This window comes from Alligator mississippiensis, chromosome 1 (genome assembly GCF_030867095.1).
Source record: "Alligator mississippiensis isolate rAllMis1 chromosome 1, rAllMis1, whole genome shotgun sequence".
NCBI lineage: Eukaryota > Metazoa > Chordata > Crocodylia > Alligatoridae > Alligator > Alligator mississippiensis.
The window spans coordinates 368,008,862-368,032,723 of NC_081824.1; the positions used below are offsets into that span (position 1 = coordinate 368,008,862).

The 23,862-nt window shown below is 45.7% G+C and overlaps 1 protein-coding gene across 4 annotated transcripts in view; it reads left to right on the top strand.

Annotated features, from left to right (window-relative positions):
• The window catches only part of ABCC4 (ATP binding cassette subfamily C member 4), a 259,297-nt gene that overhangs the window by 88,673 nt on the left and 146,762 nt on the right, over positions 1-23,862 (top strand). For all 4 annotated transcript variants that reach the window (XM_019486948.2, XM_019486949.2, XM_014597004.3 and 1 more), the window contains 4 exons: positions 2,837-2,926; positions 3,537-3,728; positions 14,754-14,848; positions 15,004-15,090. In XM_019486948.2, coding sequence (XP_019342493.1) covers positions 2,837-2,926; positions 3,537-3,728; positions 14,754-14,848; positions 15,004-15,090 — 464 coding nt within the window. The remainder of the gene's footprint in view (positions 1-2,836; positions 2,927-3,536; positions 3,729-14,753; positions 14,849-15,003; positions 15,091-23,862) is intronic.

Consider the following 23,862-nt stretch of genomic DNA (forward strand, 5'->3'; position numbering starts at 1 on the left):
ATGGATCCTGGGGCAGGTGGAGGTGACCTTGGCAGCGCAGGGCTCACCCAGGTACCATGACCACAAGTCCTGAAGCGGGTCGCAGGTCGCTGGCTGTGGGCTGGATGACATGCAGTGCTAGATCCTCACACTTACGACATGCCGTAAGTGTGAGGATCAGAGCTGTAAGTAATAACATAGGTGTCAAATGCGGAGCGCCACAAGTGCGGATCACCACAAGTCGAGTTGCTGGAAGTCGAGGACTGCCTGTATATATAAACTTCTAAGTAGGTAAAGCCAAGATTTTATGGCAGTTATTAAAACACTATAAATTTAACTGAATCATAACTTTTAGGTACAGCTGTATTTTAAAAGTGGTTAAGTAAAATGCTTCTTTATAGTTATTTTTTCTCATGATTGAATAACATTTCTCTTGGAGCTCAGATATGATTTGTTGCTCATCAAGAATATAACATTTTGCAGTATGGACTATAGTGAACTGATTATAGTACGTTTTCAGGTTTTACTTTTTTGTGCATTTTAATGAAATGACTAGCTATGGATCAGCTTATTGATTCGGAGGCAGCTCAATGCTCTTTCATATATCAGTGTTGAGATTGGAAGTTTATGGCAGCTAATGGGAAAGGATTTTCATTTCTTTTTTTCTTTAAATTATGATAGTAGCTATACTGTTCATTTATAGATTACTCTTTTAAAATGTACTGAAACCATTGTAAGCTCAAAATTGCTTTTGAAGAAAAAAGGAAGAAAATACATGAAAGATAAATCAAAAATATATTAAAACAATTTGAATAAAAGTAAAGTGGCACAACTGAAATATAACTTGAGTCTGTAGTGGATCCCAACAAATATTATTTAAACATTTAAAAATTCTTTATGTATATGAAAGATTATATAAATGTTGCCAGAACACTTAGACATCACAATTCCATCTACATTGCTTTGTGTCAGCATTTGCCTAGGACATAGAGGGTGTGTCTACATGACATGCTTTAATGCTCTTTAGATTAATCTAATATGCACCAAATGCAGTAGGTTAATGCACATAAGATTAGTCTAACACGCTTTTCTCTATTGCCAGAAAATACAGGGTGCTTGTAGATGTGCTGGGAGGCTGCTCTGACATGCTGTAATTATAGTACGCCAGAGCAGGCTCGATAAATCGAGTCTGCTGGAGTGTGCTAATCAGTGTGTTCCAGCCAGCCTTTGCATTTTGTGTATCAGCATCCCCTTGCTTCAAAATGGCTTTAATGAGCTTTAGTTCAAGCGTCTTAGTCACCATTTCGAAGCACAGGGACACTGATACACAAGACACTGTGGCTCTTTAATTAGAGCCATTCTAAGCAGATTTGCTCCTGATCAGCCAATCCACTGGGGGCCAAACTCCAGCCAGGGACAGAACACCATGGCTGAGATCCCCTCCAGCCATGGGGCAAGGGGCGGCTCCTCAGCAGCCCCTGCCTGGCATTTATCCTGCTCTCTGGCGCTTGAGGCCAGCTGTTGCCTGCTCCAGGCCACTGGGAGTTACCTTAGTGGGCCTATCTGGGCAGCAGCAGTGCTGCACAGCCCTGGTTTGAGCTGTAGGGCTCTGCTGCCTGCTCCTGGCCACTAGGCATTGTGTCCCTGCGGCATGGGCATGTGCTATTTCTGGCACTTGAGCAAACCCTTGACTTTGCTCTCTGAACCTCATGGTGCACATGCCTGCAGTCCTTGGCAGTGGCAGCCCGTAGACATGGCAACCTCCCTGATCCTGGGGCTCTCAACTGGCTGGCAGGAAAAACTGAGGACCTTGTGGCCATTTGAGGCAGTGCCAAAGTGCAGCAGCAGGTCAGCTGGGGCATGTGGTCTGAAGCCCACATCTACAAGTCAATGCCCACATTTTTCTCTTTAAAATAAACATTTATGTTAGCTGGAGATCTGGCCCAAATTGGGGTAAACTACAGTGAAATCATTACCAGCTGATAATATTTGTCTGCTTGAGAAATCAACCTGTAATGTACTGTCAAAAATGTCCTGATGCTGCCACCTAGTGGAGGATAATACAAGAGAGTTCAAGATCAGCAAGGAATGTTTTTTACTTTTCGGGTACTATCCTGATCTGGAAATAATGTAGAGGTACTATTCTTATATGAACTTTGAGAGACAAGATTGACTTCCCCGTTAAGTTCTTAAAAAACAAAAACGGAATTATTTGGTCCCTGTAAATATTTGCAAAGAAACTAAACTGATTTTATTTGATTTACATTTTCAGAAGTGGCTAATGATTGGGGCGGGAGGCAGTAATGTTAGATTTGAGGCATAATCACCTTCTGTACTGAAAGTGCTGACCTCTTATTTCATTCCTCTTCTCTTACACTGGCTGAATGTAGTTTGCCCTTTCTCACTGTTGTAACACCATCTATTTTTATTTATATTTCTTATTATTTGAATTGTTGTAGTTAAATTATTAGTTGATGTGCTGTGGAAGATACAGATTAGAGGCATACCTTGATTCAAAAGCCACTGACATCAATAGTAGCTGCATTAGGTCCTTAGAATTTATCATTTAGAAAAACTTATAGGTTAAGGTATGCTTTCCATTTCTAGTAAAACAGACAATGTTACAGTAGTGGTTTGGGTGCAGAGATTCAAAGCATGTCCAGAGATCCTTATGTATAAACTATATAAGGTAAAGTAGATATAGACTAGAAATAGATAAAACTTAAGGAATTTTAAAGTATCTATTTAAGTTGAGATTTATTTCCAAATTTATATGCATCATTCCGCTGTATTAAAGAGGATATGTATTTTCCAGATAATGAAAATGTGTTTTTTTTTCTCTTTAACATACTTTTAGAGTGTGGGAGTCCCAACACTTGCACAGCTTTCATTTACTGTCAGACCAGGAGAATTATTGGCTGTGATTGGCCCTGTAGGAGCTGGGAAAGTAAGTCTTAATGCATTGCTCTATTTTGCATTGTTGCTGTACAGTTTTACTGACTGTATACGTTGTAGACTTATGAACTTGAAAATACACAAACACCGTTCTTATGTTTTGTGGTGTTAGAAGTTATATGTGCATACCAGCTTGCAAAGTCCACTGACAGTGAGGAATAAAGTTTGAAGTGTACATTCCCAGATATTTTACTTTCTGGATGTATTTGAAATATATTATTGAATTTGTACTTATTTAAATAAACAAGTTAAATTTAAAAAATTTTAAATCCATTGCATTATTAAATTTAGCCTGGTATGCTTTAATTTAAGTGACACTTTTAGTGCAATAAAATGCTTTTTAGTAAATTGTCAAAATTATATTCTTAAATGCAATCAGTAATTCAGGTAAAGGACAAAAGTTCAACAATACTTAGTGGACTTTGAAACCTAAGTCCCATTTACAGAAGCTTGGATGCCTTTGAAATTTTTTATCAAGCCTTTTTTGCATAAAGTGCAGAATTTATTTTCTGAACACACATATAGTGTGTGAAGAGTCTTTCTGAATTTTGTCTATTGCCTTCATAAGAAATGGTTTTAACTCTTTAAAAAATATCTTTCAGTCTTCTCTACTAAGTGCTGTACTTGGTGAAGTGCCTAAAGATGAAGGTTTAATAAATGTTAGAGGAAGAATTGCCTATGTTTCTCAGCAGCCCTGGGTTTTTTCTGGCACAGTGCGGAGTAACATTCTATTTGACAAAGAATATGTAAAAGAAAAATATGAGAAAGTTCTAAAAGTTTGTGCTCTCAAAAAAGTAAGTTGTTTTTCTTTGTATTCTGATTTAATTTTAGCAAGAGCCCTGCTTATTTTCACCCTAATGTTGTTGCTATAAGTATTGGCATTTACTGTAGTATATATTATATTGAATGGGTTTTTAATAATGAGATGAATGAATTGTATTTAATACTATGCAGCACTTGTTTTTTGACTTGTTGGGTATAGAACAAATGTCTGTAATATGAAATAAATTCACTAGAGGGAGATCCGTTTTTTTGGGAACTAAGACAAATTTGGAAAGCGCTAGGGGAGAATCCTGTTTTGCCAAGTTGATGCATGAAGTGCCACTTAATTGCCTCTTGCATACCTGCCCATGTCAGTGCTATTTTCCCATAGTTCAGTCATACTTTGAGGGTTTAAGTGCATTGTGTAGATACAGTTTACCCAGTAACTTGCCTGCATGGCCACTGAGCTTGCCTTATATAGCGTCCTGTGATTTGTGGAGGCAACAGTGGTCGCTTACACCCTGGAGAAATTCTCTTTTGCCTATGTGCAGTCTGCCTGGGCTGTACACTGGCTGAAAACCATTGTTATGCAAAAACAATGCCTAGCAGAGGTTTGCTGCTTTCAACAGGTACATTTGCTGCATCCCTTTCCAGCCAATTTGCATGTATATAAGGGGATCTGGCGGGGGTAGGGAGTATGACACACAGTCAGAGCAGAGCCAGGTAGTGTGAGAGATGCAACTGAGAGAAATCCTAGGCAGAGCAGGCAGACAGTTGTAGAGCAAGTAGGATAGTTGTATGGATTGGGGGTGAGAGTAGATAAGGCCTTAGGGGGACACAGGAACAGTTTAGGTATGGCTGGGATAGCCAACGAAGGCCTGGGAATGGGTGCACTTAAACAGGCTGGGGACCCCTTGGCTAGGGACAGACATTCAAAAAGCCTGAGCCTGACTTGATTCAATTTTTGCTGGTTAGTCTAACCTGGCTAGACTGAACCAGTTTGTAACTGTACAGACATCCCCTCTGGACTGAAGAAATGCAAGCACATGCCTGCTGTGGCTCAGGCTAGAAACTGGGAGGGTGCTACAGCAGCCCTCCCTTTCCTTTCATGGTGCTGAGCTGATGCGGGGCATGGCCAGGCCCTAGCAGGATGCCTTGATTAGGGAGGGGTTCCCCCCCCCTCGGTGCTCCTGACCAGCAAGGAAACAATCAGGGAATTGCACAGCATTTAGTTACACAGCAGAGTTACACAGGGAGTTGATAACAGAGCATTTAGCATCCCATCAAGAAAACAAAAGCCTCTCTCATTAGTTCAAGCTCTTAAACAGCTTTTTCCAAGGAAGGAATGGAGGGACATTACTAGCTGACCTGTTGATTAGCTCCAAAAAGCCCTAAGTGGACACTGTTCTGTCTGCCTTTGTCCTGTCTGCTTTACACAGACACCTCTCAGCATTAGCTAGTATACCACCTGCTGGCTATGATCTATGCTGTGGGAGGGGGCCGGGGGAATCCCTGCATGAGCAGTGAGTGGTACGGAGGTGGAGGGGAGGGGGAAGCCAGGCAGACCATGCTGTGCCTGCAGTCTCTGCCAGAGCTCCAGCCAGGGAGCAGAGGGGTGGAGCCAGCCCTGCTTCGGAGCAGAGAACACAGCCCAGGGCTGCAAAGCATCTGGGTTGCTAGGGGACTCTGGTTAGAGTTAAACAGGAGGTCTGGAACAGACGTATAAACTGGTTTGACTCAAATTAGTTAAGTTTTCTACTACATTCAACTAAGTTTATCGCAGACTAGTTTCATCCATTTTCAAACTGGTTTATGTGCACTGAACACTTGTTCTGTAACAGGTTTAAACCAGTTTCTGATCACTTAAACCTGTTTATGTGTAATGTCTGTCCCTAGCTCTTGGGGTAGCAGTGGATGCCTGGTCACTGGGATAGGGAAGAGGGTGGAACTTTTGTGAAAGGAGTGGGTGGGGGTGGCTGGAGATCAAATGACATGCTCTTGCACCCCTAAGGTACGTATCCACCTCCAACCCCCAGAACTCACCTGTGGAGTAGCTGATCTACTGAGCTCTGGGTGGCCTTATGTAATTTCCCTTGTGTGAGCCACAACTGTAGCAGATCTTTTTGGGCTTTGTCACCCAGATCCAAGAGTGAGCCAGTCCCCTGGAGTCAGTGTGGCTGGGTGCTCTGTGGGGCTAAAGGAGTGTCCAGAACTACCTTGGATGGCTAGATGGAAGTGGCTAGATGGATTACCTTGGATTTCAGGAGGAAGACAGGCATGGAAGGCACAGGGCTTTGGCATGTCAGGGGGCAGGAGCATGTGCCTCAGCACAGACACCGGTGCATGGCCTAGCTGTAGGAATCCTCTAGCAGGATGAGTTAGTGCAAGACTTGCATAAGTCTCAGTGGGAGAGCTGCCTTGCTTGTCCCCCAGTGATGGGAGATGGAGCTTTTCTGCTTCCTGAGGAGCTGAACCCCCATGAATTCTTTGAAAAACTCTGGGGCATAGACCCACAATTGGTCTTTAGCCATCAGAAGAGGGCTCCTTGATATGCTCTGGGATGGGGGCTGAACCTCCTCCAAAACGTTCCTCTCTCAGAGGGTGCCTGTGAAAAAGCAAAAGGTAGCTCTGGTGGTAGTTTGTGAAGCTTGTGTAAGGCTCTCCACCTATCTGCTGCCTGGCAGTATGCCCCCTAAACTTGCCAGTGGCTGAGCTCTGCTTCTTCTGCTGTGCTGGCAGTTATGTGGGTTTAACTGTGAAGTGCTGAGGCAGCTTGGCCAATGTCCTTTGCTGGGAGGCGTACAGTTGTCCTGCCTGCTATAGTGCCACGGGGAGAGTGTTGAAATCCCCCTGCATAGGGCAGCAATGAGGTTCTTTTCCATTAGTGGGTATTCTAGACCCTACAATAATTAAAATGATAAATGAAAACCATATTACTTAGTACATTGTATAACAGTAGGTCTTGAAAATTTGTAGAATAACATTACAGTAATTGCTAAGGACATTGACAGAAAGTAGTCTGCTTTGCACAAATACTGGAAATAGTTGACATAGTGGAATAATTATTCTAGTTATTGTGACAATTCATGTTTTAAAAAATCAAGCTATTAGAAGCAGTAATCTGCCAGGTGGATTCATTTTTTTAGATTTGATAACTATGAGTATGTCTTATAGAGCTGTGCGAAGGTTCAGTAGCCAATTTGTTTCAGAGGAGATTAAGTCCAATTCAATGGCCGAAACTCCAAATCCGAATTGAACTGAGAGACCCATTAAAAGGTCCGAACTGAATCAAAGCCTTTGAATCGATTCAGAAAAGATTTGAAGATTCGGAGGCAGACATGCAGGAAACAGAAACTGAAAAGGTTGCGGGGGGAGGAACTGCTCTGATATTGACATCTGTAGCTGGCCAGTGACTATAATCTTTCCCTGAGTTAACTTCCAATCACAGTGCTATGGGGGAGGGACGTAGAAACAACCTGTAAGGCTGTGTGAACTCATCTGTGTGCCTTTTGTGAGCTGTCTATCTCACTGTTGCAGTAGCAGTGTCTGAAGGGCTCTGGCTTGGTAGTAGGTAGTCTCTTGCCACCAAGTTCTCTCCAGTCCTTGCCTATTTACCCTTGCCTGTCATCCCTATTGCTATCCATTCCTTTCAGCTTATTCTTCCCCCAGAATCCTCTTATGTTCTTGTTAGTCTGTCTTTTTTTTTTCCCCCTACAAAAAGAAATCTCTGTTTGCCCTGACCATGTGTCATCACTGTGCAGGAAAGCACAACATATATTACATTTATTACACATATCCACACACACACATTTTTCAGCACACCAAACATCATGGAGCATGCTGGAAAGGCAGGTGCCAAGTCTTCTGGCAGCCAAGGGAGAGGTGCAAGTCCCCCCCTCCCCCCCAACATAGACACACTCTCTTTCCTGTCAGCGAGGAGTCTAATACTGCTAGTGGGAGCAAGGAGGTGGGAGCTGTGTCTGCACCTGCAGCACCACCAGTAACCACAACCAGCAGCAGCATGACAGTCTCCAGTCCTATTTTAGTTGCCAGTGTGAGCCTTCTAGTGCCAGAGGAGGAGCTGAATCTGGAAGCAGGGGAGCTGTGTGCCATAGCCAAGGAAATTCTGGGGAGGGAGGGGGAGTCTGAGTTTGTGCTCCACACCCCTCAAAGTTCCCCTAGCAGCAGGTCTCCCTCTCCAGAAGGCATCTTGGAGGAGGTTGTGGGGGCAGGTGGCTCAGCTTCTCCTATTGTTGTGCCTCTGCCTGCTGAGGAGGGGGATAAGGTAGGATCCCCACCCAGAAGTGAGTGGGTAGTCTCGTGTGGAATCATTTTGAAGTGGCAGATGATCCCTTGTATGCTACCTGCCAGCATTGCTGAAAGCAGATCAGCTGGGGCAAGAAGGTGAAACACTTTGACACCATGGCAATGCTGCTGCATCTCAGGAGGCAGGACCCCTTTGCCCTTGTTCCTCCTCAGCCTGGCACTAGTGGGAGCATGCCCAAAAAGAAGTCCCCCTCTAGCTCTAAAACCCCCATCCCCACAACGCAGAGGCAGGCTACCCTGGACCAGTGGGGGAAAGGCAGAGACAAAGGGTGCTGCGTTTGGTGAGCGAGGTCATCCAGAGCATTGGGGAGATGCTTGCTCTGGATGGCCAGCCCTTCTTCTTTGTTGAGCGTCCAGGGTTCAGGTGGCTCATGGTGCTTGTGGCCTCATCCTACCGAGTGCCTGCATGCACCATCTTTAGCAGGACGGTGGTGCCCTCCCTGTATGAGGCCTGCAGGAAGTACGTGAGGGAGGAGCTGTGGAAGGCAGGGCCGCAGGTAGCCTTGCACTTCACCTTGGCCATCTGGAGCAGCTGGGGAGGAGATCATGCCTACCTCTCCCTCACAGGGCACTGGTGCAATCAGTCAGGGCATTGGTGGGCTCCCCTTGAAGTGGAGGTGATGAATGAGTTCCACACGGCAAGGGAGATCGTGGTGGCCATGAACCGCATGGTAAAGGGTTGGCTCAATGGGCAGGGTGAGCTCACCTGCAGGTTCATGGTCACTGACAGCAGGGAAAGTATGGTGAAGGCGGGGTGTGATGCCAACTTTTTTGGCATCCACTGTGTGGCACACAAGTTCCACCTCATAGGGACACCTTGGAAGGGGACAGGGCTCCCAGTGGTGGTAGTGACGGTGCCATGATGAGCCAGCTCATTTCGAAATGCAGGAAGGTGGTGGGATACTTCCACTGGAGCATTTAGGGAGGCAAGATGCTGTGGGAGAAACAGGCAGAGCTGAGCATTCTGCAGCACAAAATCATGCAGGATGTGGAGACTTGGTGGAACTCCACATACCTGATGCTTGAAAGGCTGGTCGAGCAACAGAAGGGCATCCATGAGGTGCCCTTGGTCGGGGAGATTAGGATTGGTGACCACCTTAACGAAGTGGTGTGGGATGCTGTCTCCCAGATCTTGGTGGTTGGTCCTCAAACCATTCCTTGAGGCCACCGAGACCCTCAGCACTGGTGATGCCTTCCATAGCCAGGTGATCCCCATGGTGAAGGAGCTTAAGAATCAAATGGAGAAGTTCCAGGGGATCAATGTTCCTGGCTGGGGCAAGCCATTTTCACCAAAGGTGCAGGCACTGGTAAAGCGGCTGAAGAAGAGTATCAAAAAATGGCTGGAGCCATTGTGGTCCAGTACGGTCCACGTTCCGGCTGACATGTGACTTGAGGGTGAAGGGGAGCATCTGTAGCAGCAAAATCCTCAATCACTGGATGGAGGTGCTGGTGAACAGTCAGGGAGGCAGAAGGGCAGAGGCAGGGGAGAGGAGTGGGGGTAGAAGAGGGGGATCCACTGTCCTGTGCCAGCACTCCAAGCACCAGCTGATCTCCTCCACCACAGCCACTGCCAATGTGGGCCAAGGGCATGGCTTCAATGTTGGGGTCCAGAGGCACCAGATCCCATCATCTGGCAGGTAGCAAGGAGGCCTTGGTGGCTACTTATCTTACCAAGGACGTGGAGCCACATGGAGACCCCTTGGCCTATTGCATAACTCGTAACCGGATGTGGCAGGATCTGGCCACAGTTGCCCAGGAACACCTGTCTTGTCCACCGGCCAGTGTTCCTAGCGAGAGGGTGTTGAGCATTGCTGAGGATGTTGTGACACCCCACCACACCTCCTTGGATCCTGGTTTGGTGGAGTAGCTGATGTTCTTGAAGGTGAACTTCCCGCTGCTGGGGTTTCCCAAGCTCTACATGCAGATAGAGTGAGTGCCACCCTCCTCACTCTGTGCCTATTTCCTTTCTTTAGTTGCTTTCACAAGCATTTAATGCCCCGCTCTCAGAGCTGGATGCGGCAGTTTAATTTTCTCCAGCCATCAGGGGAAGAACATCTACCTGCCAAGCTCCCATGCCAGGATGAACTTGGAGGTATAGGTTGGGGCTGTGGGGAAGGAAGAGGCCCCAGGTCCTGGGCATGACCTAAAACTGTACCCTGCCAGGGTAGGGAGGCCTGGTGAGACTGCCAGTGGCATGGCATCCCCAGGAAGTGCCAGGACCATGAACCTCCACGGTGAAAAGCGGGTAGGGGATGCCTGATAACCTCCAGCCACTACACGCACACATGCGCAGTCCTGGCTGCAGAAAGCTCAGACCTGTTAGATCTTTGACAGGCCTGAGGCCTACCGGTTGTGGTGGAGTTTTGTGGGTGAGAACAGTCAGGCGACTCAGATCTGATGTAAGGTACCCTTCACTGATCCATGCTGGGGCCAGGACCCAAAGGTGGGGTCAAAGAGCCAGGGGCCCACCACAAGGAATGCCCAGAGCAAGAGACTCGGGATTCCAACTGGCCTGAAAGTGGGGCCAGGGCCTAAGGTGGAGCCAAAGATCCCAGAGGGGGGACTACAACCTGGAGGGGATGAAGGATGCCATCTGTGAGGCATTGGCCACAGTGTAGGGAAGTTTTGGAGTTGTGGAATGGATGTCACCCCTACACATCAGGGGTCTAAATGGGTAGCATTCTTGCCTGGGTAACATCTGAATCAGTTTTCCATCAAGGCATGGCAGACGAAAGAAGGGTGGGTGGTCAGCCCAGAGACAGATGGGTGGGCTGAGATCTAACCAGCACTGGGAAGGCCCCCTGTTACAGGCTACCATCTCTGCTGCATTCATCCTGCTCTGCCTTAACACACACAAGACAGACAAGGTTCTTTGCGGCAGTCTGATATCTTTTAGTAGACCAACTGAATAGCTGGAGAAATATATCTTGGCAAGCTTTCGGGTTTAAAAACCCTTCATCAGGCTGAGGAAGCATCTGCAATTGGTGTGTGTGCTCTTCCTGGGTGGAATGAATAGTAAAGAAGTCAGAGGCTGGTCTGCATGCAAGGAAGGCAGTCAGTGAAAATGTAAATAGAGGCATCAGGGGGTGAGAGACAGGCTGGGAGGGAGAGGAGAAGGGGGATGTATCAGGTAAAAGTGGAGAGGTACCTGGGGAGTCAGATGTCAGGCAGGTTATGGTGTGTCATAAATCCAATGTCTGTATTGAGTCCATGTTTTTTGAACTGAGGAGGCTGATGAAGTGAAGTTCATAGACTAGTATGTGAAAAGTGTTTTGTAAATTCCCTTTGAGGGTCAGGACTGAGATTGGAGAGAGGGTGGTTTTCTTGTGAGAAATGTGCCCCCACTAGTAATTGGGTGTTCTTCTCTTTAATAGATGTCTGGTGCGCATTCATTCTAGTGCACAGTTGTTTTGTTTCTCACATATTTTCCATCAGGGTATTTGGTATAGTGGATGAGATATATAATGCTTCTGGAGGTGCAACTGTAAGATCCAGGAATGGTCATGATTCTGTTGTGGGGGAACTAGAGATATTGGCAGGTTTTGCATTTTTTGTCATGGCATGGTCTGGATGCATTCGGTGTGTTTTGGGCTGTAGGAAGTTTGCTTCTGGTGATAAGGCTAGTGAGGTTTGGTGCTTGTTTGAATTTACAAAACACTTTTCACAGACGAGGCTATGAACTTCACTTCATCAACGTCTGAGATACAAAAACTCATGCACTCAATATAGACATTGGATTTATGACACACTATAACCTGCCTGACATCTGACTCCCCAGGTACCTCTCCACTTTTACCTGCTATATCCCCCTTCCCCCCCCCCCCCCCCCACCAGCCTGTCCCTCACCCCCTGTTGCCTCAATTTACATTTTCACTGACTGGCTTTCTTGCCTGCATACCATCCTCTGGCTTCTTTACTATTCATTCCATCCAGGAACAGTGCACACACCAACTGCAGATGCTTCCTCAGCCTTACAAACAGTTTTTTAAACGTGAAAGCTTGCTAAGCTATATTTCTCCAACTATTCAGTTGGTCTAATAAAAGATATCATATCTACTCAAAGAACCTGGCATGCCTGTTCCTTAGACTAACATGGCTACAACCAGAAACTCAGTTAACACAAATAAGTGATGTGAGTTTTGCTTTTAACAGGTTTTTTTTTTTCATAGATTCATAGATGCTAGGGTCAGAAGGGACCTCAACAGATCATTGAGTCCGACCCTCTGCCTAGGCAGGAAAGAGTGCTGGGGTCAAATGACCCCAGCCAGATGCCTATGCAGCCTTCTCTTAAAGATCCCCAAGGTAGGGGAGAGCACCAGCTCCCTTGGAAGCCCATTCCAAATTTTGGCCACCCTTACTGTGAAGAAGTTTTTCTTGATGTCCAGCCTAAATCTGCTCTCTGTCAGTTTGTGACCATTGTTCCTTATTACCCCAAGAGGTGCCCTGGTGAACAGAGCATCTCCAATCCCTTGATGTGTCCCCCTAATGAATTTGTATGTGGCCACAAGATCACCTCTCAGCCTTCTCTTGTGGAGGCTGAAGGGGTCCAGGACCGTCAGTCTCTCCTCATAGGGCTTGTCCTGTAAGCCCCTAACCATACAAGTGGCCCTCCTCTGGACCCTCTCGAGTCTATCAACATCCTTCTTGAAGTACAGTGCCCAAAAATGGACACAGTACTCTAACTGCAGTTTGACCAATGCCTCATAGAGGGGAAGTATCACCACCTTGGTTCTGTTTGTCATGCATCTGCTGATGCATGATAAAGTGCGGTTAGCTTTGCTGATGATTTTGTCACACTGACGACTTGTGTTCATTTTGAAGTCCATTATGACTCCGAGATCCCTTTCCACTTCTGTGCTGCTGAGAGGGTCACTTCCCAGCCAGTAGGTGTGCTGGATATTTTTGCACCCTAGGTGCAGCACTCTGCACTTGTCCTTGTTGTGTTGCATCCTATTGTGTACTGCTGACTTTTCTAACCTGTCCAGGTCTGCCTGCAATTGTTCCCTAGTCTCCAGAGTGTGCACTTCACCCTATAATTTAGTATAGCAGTTTGAGGTACATTTTCACAGAAACCCCTGCACCTATCTCGTTGAAACTTGGCAGGCTTCATGCCCTCAGAAGGGGCTACCATACCTCATGTTTTCATTGAAATGTGCAAAAAAAAATGACCTAGTTATAGGTATTTTAGTAATTCTTCATTATAGTCTATGGCTGAATCACCAAATTAGCCGATTCAGCGGCCAAATCCCTGAATCCAATTTGGCTGAATCAAATCAGGACAGTGACTCGAATCACTGTCCTTCCGAATCACCTGAATCTGAATTGACTATTTACCGCTTTGTACAGGGCTAATATCTTGTGGTAACCTGAATAGGTATCATAGCAATTAATGGTATGGTGCTCTTTGTGGTGGCACAGTAGGGGGTGCTACTACGCAGAGCCACCTGCCTCACTTTGCTAGACCCAAAAACCTCACTTTGTGAGTCTCCCACAGGGAGCCTACAGCTGGCAGTCCCGCGTCCTAGAGAACACCCGCAAGCCTGGGGTAACGCTGCCACCACCTGGGCACTGTGCAGCCAGGGGCACACAGACCCTATGAACCTTGGGGTTGCTTTGCCCACAGGTAATATTTCTGGATGCCTCTTTTAGCCCAAAGCATCCCAAGATAACCTCAGGCAGGGAACATAGACAATCTCCACTGGTCCATCTGGGAGCAAAAAGGCCTGCCTCCCCCCCCCCCCCTCCAGTAACACAGCAAGGCACACCCAGGTATCAGGTAACCTGATACCTTTATTGACTGGGGAGAGGAGGGGAGATAAAACAAGGAAGTCAGGATACACTTTGAGCAAACAGTCATTCAGAGTCTTGTATAGTCTTGGACATAATAATCCTTTTAAAACTTGACTGGCCTAGACATAAATCCTAACTTCTGGCTAGTTTCCAGGTCTTTGCTTATAGATAATCATCTAGGCAGCAGCCTGGAGGCACGTTGCTTGTTGCTTTCAAAATGCCCACTGCTAGGAAGAGAGCATTCCGCTCAGGATTTTATCCATCCAGGTCACCTGATTCAGAGGTTCCTAACCCCTGGACTACAGCCTGGTACCAGGCCATGGCGGGTTGGCTGTTGGGTTGTGGCACGAGCCCCCTGCTTGGTGCCTTGTCTGTCCTCCAGGCTTCCAGGGTTAAAGCTGAGTTTCCTGGGTTAAAGCAGCATGGTGGGGCAACCCTGGGAGGGAGGCAGCCAGCTCTGTATGCCCCAGGTTGCAGTATAAGAAAGGTTGGGAACCACTGACCTGATTGACCATCCTGAACCAAAAAGAAAGCGAGAGAGAGAGACAGATCCACCTGGAATGATCCAAGTGAGGGGCAGAGAGAGGGGGATTTCTTCATACTCTTTATCCATGCAAAGTTTCTACATGTCCAAAAGTAACCATGCTTTCCTTCCAGCAGTAGACCTGGAGGAGAAATATACTGCTTATAAAATGTTTTATTTTTTTTTCTATTGCTCCCCCATTTCTTCTTTCTCTTGCTTGGAGGTTCAGTCTTGATACATTGTTTACATTATTTTCTTACATAAATATATTGAGATAGGATTAGAATTTGTAAACAGAATGCAACTCTTTTTATTAAACACTTCATCTATAACGAAGTATCTTGATAAAGTAATTTAGTACACGGATGTAGATATCTTTTCTTAAATTGTTTTTACCAATGCCTGCTCTTTGTCACAGGATATGGAATTATTAGAAGATGGGGACCTAACTATTATAGGGGATCGTGGAGCTACACTAAGTGGGGGCCAGAAGTCCCGTGTAAATCTTGCCAGGTAAATATTTTTGTATTCTGTTGGTACCTCAGGCCAATAGATATTATGATAAATAGCCATTGTTGGGAAATATGAGCTAATTAATTAATTAATTAATTAATTAATTAAAAATTGTTTGGCACGAACCTGACTAACGCTTCTTTTAAATATTGTAGAGCAGTGTATCAAGATGCAGATATCTACCTCCTGGATGATCCACTGAGTGCAGTAGATGCAGAAGTTGGCAGGCACTTGTTTGAAAAGTATGTTGGTAGTCTTTTTTGTTTTTCATTTTAATTCACATTTGCTGATTTGTCACGGGAAAATTTAGAAAAAAAGCATTGTTTTTAGATATAGTTATACTTAATATAGCTCACCTTATGAGAGTTCTCTTCCTGAATTTAGTATTTAAGATACCAGTATGCAGCCAGGACCAGGGTGACTATCTGTGTCCATGGACAGATGTTACATTTGTTGCACTGCAAAAGTCAAGTGGACAGACATGTATACTCCATGAAGCACTGGAGAAATGTTGTTGGATCAAACAGCAACTTCTTTGTAGTACTACATTGGGTAGCACCCTATATAATGGTGTTGCTGGTAGGTGTTGTAAGGTTTTGGCTGCCTCTTTGTTCGTGCCTTGCCCCCCAGCGAAATCAGGGTGAGATCCAATTTCGGTGCCACCTAGATGGTCCGGGCGCTGCCCCTTCTCGCCTGCCATGTCTTTGATGTTGTTTTTGGGGAGGCGGTTCCCTGTCGGTGACCTGAAGGGGTCTTGGTCCTGGGGTGTCTTCATGGGGCTCCAAACTTCCCCTTTACCCCACCCTTACCATGTCCTCAGCCTGGGTAAATGCTGCTCCCTGCAGGTCTTCCCACACTGCCCACCTTGAAAGGGACGGGTCTTCCTGGCAGTCAATCTTCAGGGGTCCTCCCCTTGTTTCTGGGTTGGCTTCCCCTCTCATGGGAAATTAAACCTATGGTCCAGTTGTCCTAGTCCTTCCAACTAGCATCATCTACTTCCCCCTTCTGGGGGCTCGGAATCCCCCGTGCTCTGCCCACTACAGGGCTGTCTGGGGACGCCTGCGGGCTTGAGGAGTCATCCCCAGCCATAGTGCCCAGAGTCCTGCTGCTCCCCAACAGTGTCTCTTGTGACTGCTGCCCCTCAGTGGGGCTCCCTTGCCCCTGTCAGACCCTGAGGCTGCCCTCTGCCTCACCGGTCAGGGTTTTCCAGCAGGTGCCTGGCTCCTTGGGGCAGCTGGAGTTGGAGCCTACCAGCTCCGCAGCTGGCATCTCCCAGCTGGCATTCTGCTCCTTGCTTCCTGGTGCCACCTCAGCTGAATCCCCAGCTGCCTTTTGAGCAGCCTGTGCTGCTTGGAAACCACGTTCCCAGTGTTCACTGATATGCTCAGGCAGCTGTGGAACTGCCGAGCTTGCATCAACACCTCCTTCCAGCTGCCGCTTGTCTTGGCTCCTAAAGTAAGTGCCAGGGCGTGTCGGACAAGAGTCTGGGCCATGCTGGGGGGGGCTTTTGCCTCCCCTCTCACAAATGGTCTGTGCAGTACATTGTAGCATGACTGTTGCACAATTTATTGCACAGAAAATGGGATGCTTAGTGCTTAGAAAGACTGACATGACAATTCCATCAATAATTAACAGACAGGCTTTACTAATTAAATAACAAGTTTTTACAGGAAAATGACAGGTAGGCTTATTGCAATCTACAAACAAAACAAGGTATAATCAAGTACAGTACTATTAGTCATAATAGTGGTTTTCTCACCAACATGGGCAAGAAAGTGGTTCTGGTCTTTGCAGCTTCTCACCAGGCGTAGATCTGTTGCTGAGGGTGGTCAACTGGGCACAGGTTATGGTGGGTTAGCGTGGTGTTTCCCTTCTGGGATGAGCGCTTCTTGCTGGCAGCTTCCTTCTTCTCTTATACACCTTCTTTAAAGCATATTTCTCTTAATGGGTTGAAGATCAGGGTCCAGACAAAGCTGGTAGGGTGGAGGGTTATTGTTCTTTGGTTGTGATGTCAGTGTTAGCCTTTTGGATCCATCTCTGGTTGTTGTGGGTGAAACTGACATGCACAAAAACCCTTGATCACTCCGGAGGTTTATCTTTTGCTTAACTTTAGTATGGTTTGATTACTCCAGCCCAACACCCTAAACCGGAGGTACACTACTTGATTTAATTTCAGTAGGACTTGGTTACTTGAATTGAGCACCTTAGAGCCTAAATTGTAAGACACTGTATAGGTTATTGTGATAGCAGGGCAGAACCCCAAATATTTTCCAACTGGCAGAAACACCTGGATTGGTGGGGAATGTGATAGCAAGGGAGAGGTAATCACTCTGAAAGGGGAGCTTGTTCATAACTAAATTAGAGTAATTGGTCATGGGTTGTACTTGATACTAGAGCCAGAGATGAGATTAACTGTATTGTTATGCTTTAGGTGGTCCCAGTCACAAGTTTATATTCTTGTGCAAAAAGGCACTGATATTATAATTTAGTTATTTAATTTCACATGTAGGTCCGGACAAGCTCTGTGTCCAGCAATGACAGTATACCATCATGCTCCATTCTCCTGTCCAGCTCCAAGGTGGGAGTGGGGAGAAGAGCTGAAGAGGAGGGTGGATGGACACAGAAGGCCTTTATAGACATGGTCCAGGATTGTGTATGGTGGCGGGGAGGGGTGCTTTTAATTAGTGCAGCTCTGAGAACCATTCTAGTTAAAGCTTCTGGAGTATCATGTGTATCAGCATCCCTACACTGAAAAATGGTGGCAGGGTCACTTTAACTAAAACTTGTTCAATGACCTTTAGTTAAAGCACTCCTGCTGCCATTTTTCAGCATGGGGATGCTGATACATGTGATGCTAGAGTCTGCCGGAGCATGTTAATTACCACTCTCCAGCAGACTCAATTAATTAAGTCTGCTCCGATGTGCTGTAATTACAGTGCATTGGAGCAGCCTCCCCATATGTGTATAGGTGCTATGGTCTTTTTGGTTCCCATGAGAGGTGGGGGAGCAGGTGGCAGCCCCAGAGGTTTTGGGGCTGCAGTTGGATCAATGCAGCTCCTCTTCCCCTCAGTCAGGAAGCATTCTGAAGCCCCCTGCCTGCAGAGGACTGTAGTTAGGGAGCATAAAAAAACACATAAACTCCTACAACTGGTAGCAGAACTCTAAAATGTCATGTAAGTGGCTTTTTTGTTTTGCAAAAAAAAAAATAGGGCAGGGGGGATGGGCTTACCATTTGGGCTAAAAGTTGCAAAATGTAAAGCTTTGCAACATGTATAATGTGCAGGGGTCACTAAAGTCTTTTTAGTACCTTTCTGATCTAAATATGTACTATTTTTTAGGGATTCCCTAGAGTACGTCTAAAGTAGTTCATGGAATGTAAATTACATCCTCTAAATGAAGAGGCAAAACTGAAGAGAGCTTTTAAGGGCAAGTTATCTGTAGTGTAAAAAGCCACTGACGCAACCTCTTGCATGTTGGTCTTCTACATGAGGGAAATTCTGTGACTGATGTAGGTACTAGTACATAATGTAGCATCTCATGAAATGGTGGCTACATATGTTACAAATAGTATACAAGAAGTTTGTGCATTTAGCATTTCCAGTCAATGTACAATATATTTAGTTCTTTAGGAAATATATTAAGTACTTTCATTTAATTTGCAAAATATTTTGTTTCTTGGTTCAGAGATATGGTTTTAGAAACTAAGTTCTATGAAACTTTTAGAAATATTTTGTAGAAAAATAATAGTAAATCTCTTAAACCAGGGGAAATTGAGGAGAAAACATGAGTGAAGAACAAATCAAATATACAGTAATAGTAATAATAGAGATTCCAGTTCACACTTGGCTTTATTGCAGATGGACATTCTTATTGATTTTAGTGGAAATCACTGTAAGAAAGTGGTTGCTGTAATAAGGTTAATCATGTGCATAATCATCCAAAAAGAGAGGCCAAAAAGAATGCAAGGAAAAAAAAAAGTCATTAAAGAAAAAAGGGAAAAAATTCAGATATGAAAGAAAGCTGGTTCTTAGAGATAAAAAACTTAAAAACAAAATCTCTCTCTCACACACACACACACACACACACACACACACTCTCTCTCTCTCTCTCTCTCTCTCTCTCTCTCTCTCTCTCTCTCCCTCTCCCCCCTCACCACTGTTGGAGGGAAAACGGAACTAGATTTAGAAGGAAGAACAAACAAGGATTATGTGCTAAGGTGCCAAGCTAGCAATTGATTCTGGTTGGGGCCCCATGCTAGTGCAGACCCCATGGAGGCAAGTGCATTTTCTACAGTATGCTTGGCAGGATTGAAGCCTGCAAGCTATTGGATAGTTTTTAGGTGCCAAAATGGAACATTGGAGATAGAAACAAATAGTGCAAGTTGCTGGACACCCACAATGTTCATTGGATGTTGAAGGGGATCAGCAGTGTTCAGGAGGTCTTCTGCACTTTATTGGGTTGATCCTTATAAATCCAGGGGTTGTCAACTGGAGGTATGCATACCCCCAGGGGTACTTGGAAAGGGGTTAGGGGGTAAATGCAGGTGGGCAGGGATGGAGCATTGCCACCCACCACCCCATGCCACCACTGCCATGTGCAAGCCCCCCCACTGCTCCAGGTCTGGCCTCTGTCACCCAGAAGGGGTACACTCCTTAAAAAAAAATTGAAAACTGCTATAAATCCATTACAAACAAACTGGAGCTGATGGAATGTAACATATGGAATGCATATGTAGCAGGTATGTAGCATATTGAATATACCTCTCGCTTTTCACTGCATACAGATTTTTCACCTGCTTTTAGTTATCATGGATTTATAATTCCATGGCTCTGTTTGGGGAATTCCAGTCTTCTTAAATAACATTTATCCCTATAAATAAACAGCTTCTTACCAATGTCTTCTCACCTATGCTGCCCTCTTCCATTTTCTTCACTCTTTTAAAGTACTTTACTTTTAGTGTCTCATTCCCTAGGAAACCTTTTTAACATGCATTTTGCTTGTTAAAATATTAAAAATTAAGGAATATTGTTTCCAATACTGATCAGTATAAGGCTGTCCCTTATGTGATCTGTGTCGGAACCTGATCAGTTTCATACAGTTTGAGGTCTTGGTTTGAAATCTGTGACCTACGGCTATGGTAGTACAGGGACATTTCTATGTGTGTATAATCTGTGTACAGTTCATTTTAAGCCTGCTAAGTATAGACTTGCAAGTGGCCAAGTAAGATGATATATTGCCACATTCTTTTTTAGCTATGTTTTAATTTACAGTTCTTATCCCAGGTGTGGATGGACAAGGGGGTGTAGTGGCATGGTCATACCTCCTCTCCCCTTCCCCTTCCCCTTTTTGAAACATGGCCCTCTTGCCCACCCCTACTTACACTATTGTAACCCCTAATTACACCCACCCCTCCCTTCCCTTCCATGTTCAGCAGCATGCCCCTTCTCCTTTCTGTCCACTTCCCTGCCCACCACTATCTGAGGCTGATCTGGAGTGATGGGAAGCTCCAGAACCCCTCCTACCCAGCTCCACCAATCCTGCACAGGGAGCTGGGCATAACTGGGGACAGCAGCAGCAGTGGACAGGTTCTTCCTCTGCCCAATCAGCTGGGTGTTCCCCACCATCCTGGGAGCAGGCATGGGGAGGGGAAATCCATGTACTACCGCTGCCTCTGATCCCAGTCAAACCTGGATCCTTGTACAACCTCCCTGCAGCCCCTGCTGGAGTAGAGCAGGAGCAGCTTGGACAGTAGCAGCAGTAGGAGGGTCTAGAGGTGTAAGTAGAGGGCTCTGGGGCTCCCTTCTGCTGCTGTGTTAACCGGGGACATACTGCTAAGCATGGAGGTGATCAGGGTAGGTGCCAAGAGTTGGGGAGGGGATTTTTGTTTTAAGAACTTAAAGTTCCCTGGTTACTGCTTGCATGGCATGTTCTACCTGCCCTAGGTGGGGTGGAGAGCCAATGAGCAAGGGAGTGCAGCCTCCTCTGCAGTGCTGGTTACTGCTATCATGCACCTTTTTTAGAATTCTGATCTGTCAATGGGAGTACATTCTTCTGAAGTAAAATGTACCAGGAAGGAACTACTTAGATGGCTTGGTAGTAGTACTGTGTTCAGTTTGGGACTCCACACTTCAAGAAAGTTGTAGATAGGTTAGAAAAAGTTCAGCAGAGAGTGACCAAAATAATTAGAAACCTGAAAAGCATGAGGAAAGGCCAAAATAATTAGGGTTAGTTAGTCTGGAGAAGAGAAGACTGAAGGAGGTTTGATAACAGTCTTCAAATACTTGAAGGAAAATTATAGAGGTGATGGAGATGGGCTTTTATCTGTAGTTGTAAAGACAGATCTAGGAGCAATGGACTAAAGTTACAGCAAAGGAAATTTAGGTTAGGGATTAGGAGGAACTTTCTGACTGCAAGGCTGGCCAAGTATTGGAACAGACTACCTAGAAAAGTTCTGGAATTTCCATCCCTGGATATTTTCAAGAGCAGGTCAGACAAACACTTGTCTGGGATGGCAGTCCTATAGATCAGTTGAACAGGGATCTGGACTACATGACCTTGTGAGGTCTTTTACAGCCATAGGCTGTGAGTAGACGAAATGAGAGGCATGTGTGCATAACACTTTAAAGTGGGTTAAATGGGGGTCATGATTGACCACAAGATGAACATGAGCCTTCAATGTGATGCTGCGGCTAGTAAAGTGAGCAAAACACTGGCTTGCATCCATAGATGCTTCTCAATCAAATCCCAGAATGTCGTTCTTCTGTTATACTTGGCCCTAGTGAGGCCGCAACTGGAGTACTGTGTCCAGTTTTGCACTCCACACTTCAAAAAGGATGTGGAGAATCTTTAAAGAATCCAGAAGAGAGTCAGATGCATGATCAGAGGTCAGGAAAGCAGACCTTACGATGAGAGGCTGAGAGCCATGGGACTCTTCAGCCTGGAAAAGCGCAGGCTCAGGGGTGATCTGGTGGCCACCTATAAATTTATAAGGGGTGCTTACCAGGATCTGGGGGAACATCTGTTTACCAGAGCACTCCAGAGGATGGTCAAATGGTCACAAACTCCTTCATGACTGTTTCAGGCTAGACATAAGAAAGAACTTCTTTAGTGTCTGAGCCCCCAAGGTCTGGAATAGAGGGCCTCTGGAGGTGGTTCAAGCACCTACTTTGAACGCCTTCTAGAGACATTTGGATGTCTGTCTTGCTGGGATCCTATAACCCCTGCTGACTTCCTGCCCTTTGGGCAGGGGACTGGACTTGATCTTCTGAGGTCCCTTTCAGCCCTAATGTCTATGAAATCTATGAAAATGCTTTTGCACTGCTTTAATAGTGGTATTTGCATGCGTCGGCAGCATGTTGCGCGATAATTCCAGCCACTGTAGGAAATTTGGCAGCGTAATGCACCTTAAATGACTTGGGGTGCAGCAAACTAAAACTTAAATGACTTGGAGTGCAGGCAGCCTGGCACCAGCCGGGAAAGACGGGCTCTGCTCAAGTTCTTTTTTTTTCTTCTGGAGCCTGCCTTCCTGCCTGAGCTGCAGGGGGGCCTGATGCTTTCCTCCACAGCTCCACTGCCCCCTGGGACTGCCTGTGCCGGGTGCCTGTGGGCAGGTGCCACCTGGGTGGGGGCCGGTGTTGCCGTGGAGGGAAGCACCAGCTCCCCCCCAGCAGCCCAGGGACCGCTCCGCCTGCCAGCAGCTCGCCCTCCCCTCCCCGCCACTGGAGAGGCAGGTAAGTTCAGATGTGTGCACGACACAGGAGTTTAAAGGGCCCTAAATTGAAGCAGTGTTTTTAAAAACCCGCTGCTTCAATTTAGGGCCCTAGTTTCATCTACACACTCCCCTAATTTCCTGTGATTCGGTGATCATATTCTCTGATTCATACAAGCTGAGTTGGGGTTAGGGTACTCTTCTCAGTCATTTCATTGTGTCAGGGCAAAAGGTGTCAAATAGGAGAGCATTGTGGAAAAATGCCTACTTCTGGTTAAACTTGGCTTTCAATATGGTCAATATTTGATTTAAATAATCTTGCTCATGTTTTGAAAATGGAACTGTTTTTCAGCATGTATTATCATCTCAGTTTACTGTTTGCAGTTAAAACAAAATGTATTAAGTATTCATTATGGCCCTACAGGATGCGACCATTTATCAGTTTTGCCACATGGTAATTTGCATATAAACATTCTCAGAGTAGAAAAGGTATTCAAGTTGTTGCTTTTTCTTGTTACCTAAGAATATACTATGATAAATAATTTAAAATTGCTATTTTCCTGTAGGATACAGAATAATCTGCATATAAGACCACCTCTTCCCCTTTTCCCCAAGGATAAAACTGCTCACAGTTCTTTAACCCAGGGGGTTAACAGGACTTTTACTCACACCCTTTCCCCCTGCCACTGATTTTTACTAACAGTGACTAAAACCCTCAAATTACCAGCAGGTAAGGGGCATGGGAAGGTGTGAGTGGGTTGCAGCAGATTTAACCCCTGACTTCCAGAGCCACCCTAACCCGGCAGGCCACTGTGGTGACAAGGCCTGACACACACAGATGTTTTGCCCAGTCCACAAGAAGTCCTGAAGGCTCGATGACCCTCCTTTGCAGGCCAGATACTGGCTGCATGTTTGACATCCCTACCCTCAAGACTTTTGCATTCCTTTTTTCCCTGTGATACTGCTTTAACAGGAGGTTGGAGAGGCCATGCTTAGATTTCACTCCCGAGTGCTGGGAGAGGTATGTTTGAAACTCTCCAGTCCAAAGAGGGTCAGGTCTCCCACTTAATGAGCTAATATTTAGCCACTGTAGGAAAAGCCTAGTCCCCTATCACAATGTTGTGCTTTAGAATGTCCATGGTTATTGTTTTGTGCTGAAATAAACTCTCTGTGTTTGAACAATGCTCTAAGCATGCTTTGTGGATTCAGGAGACCTGGAAACCAGGTGGAGCAATTGAAATTTCGGTGGAAGTTTGGGACTGAGTAGCTCAGACAGGGGCAGTATGGGGGATATACAGAAAGAAAA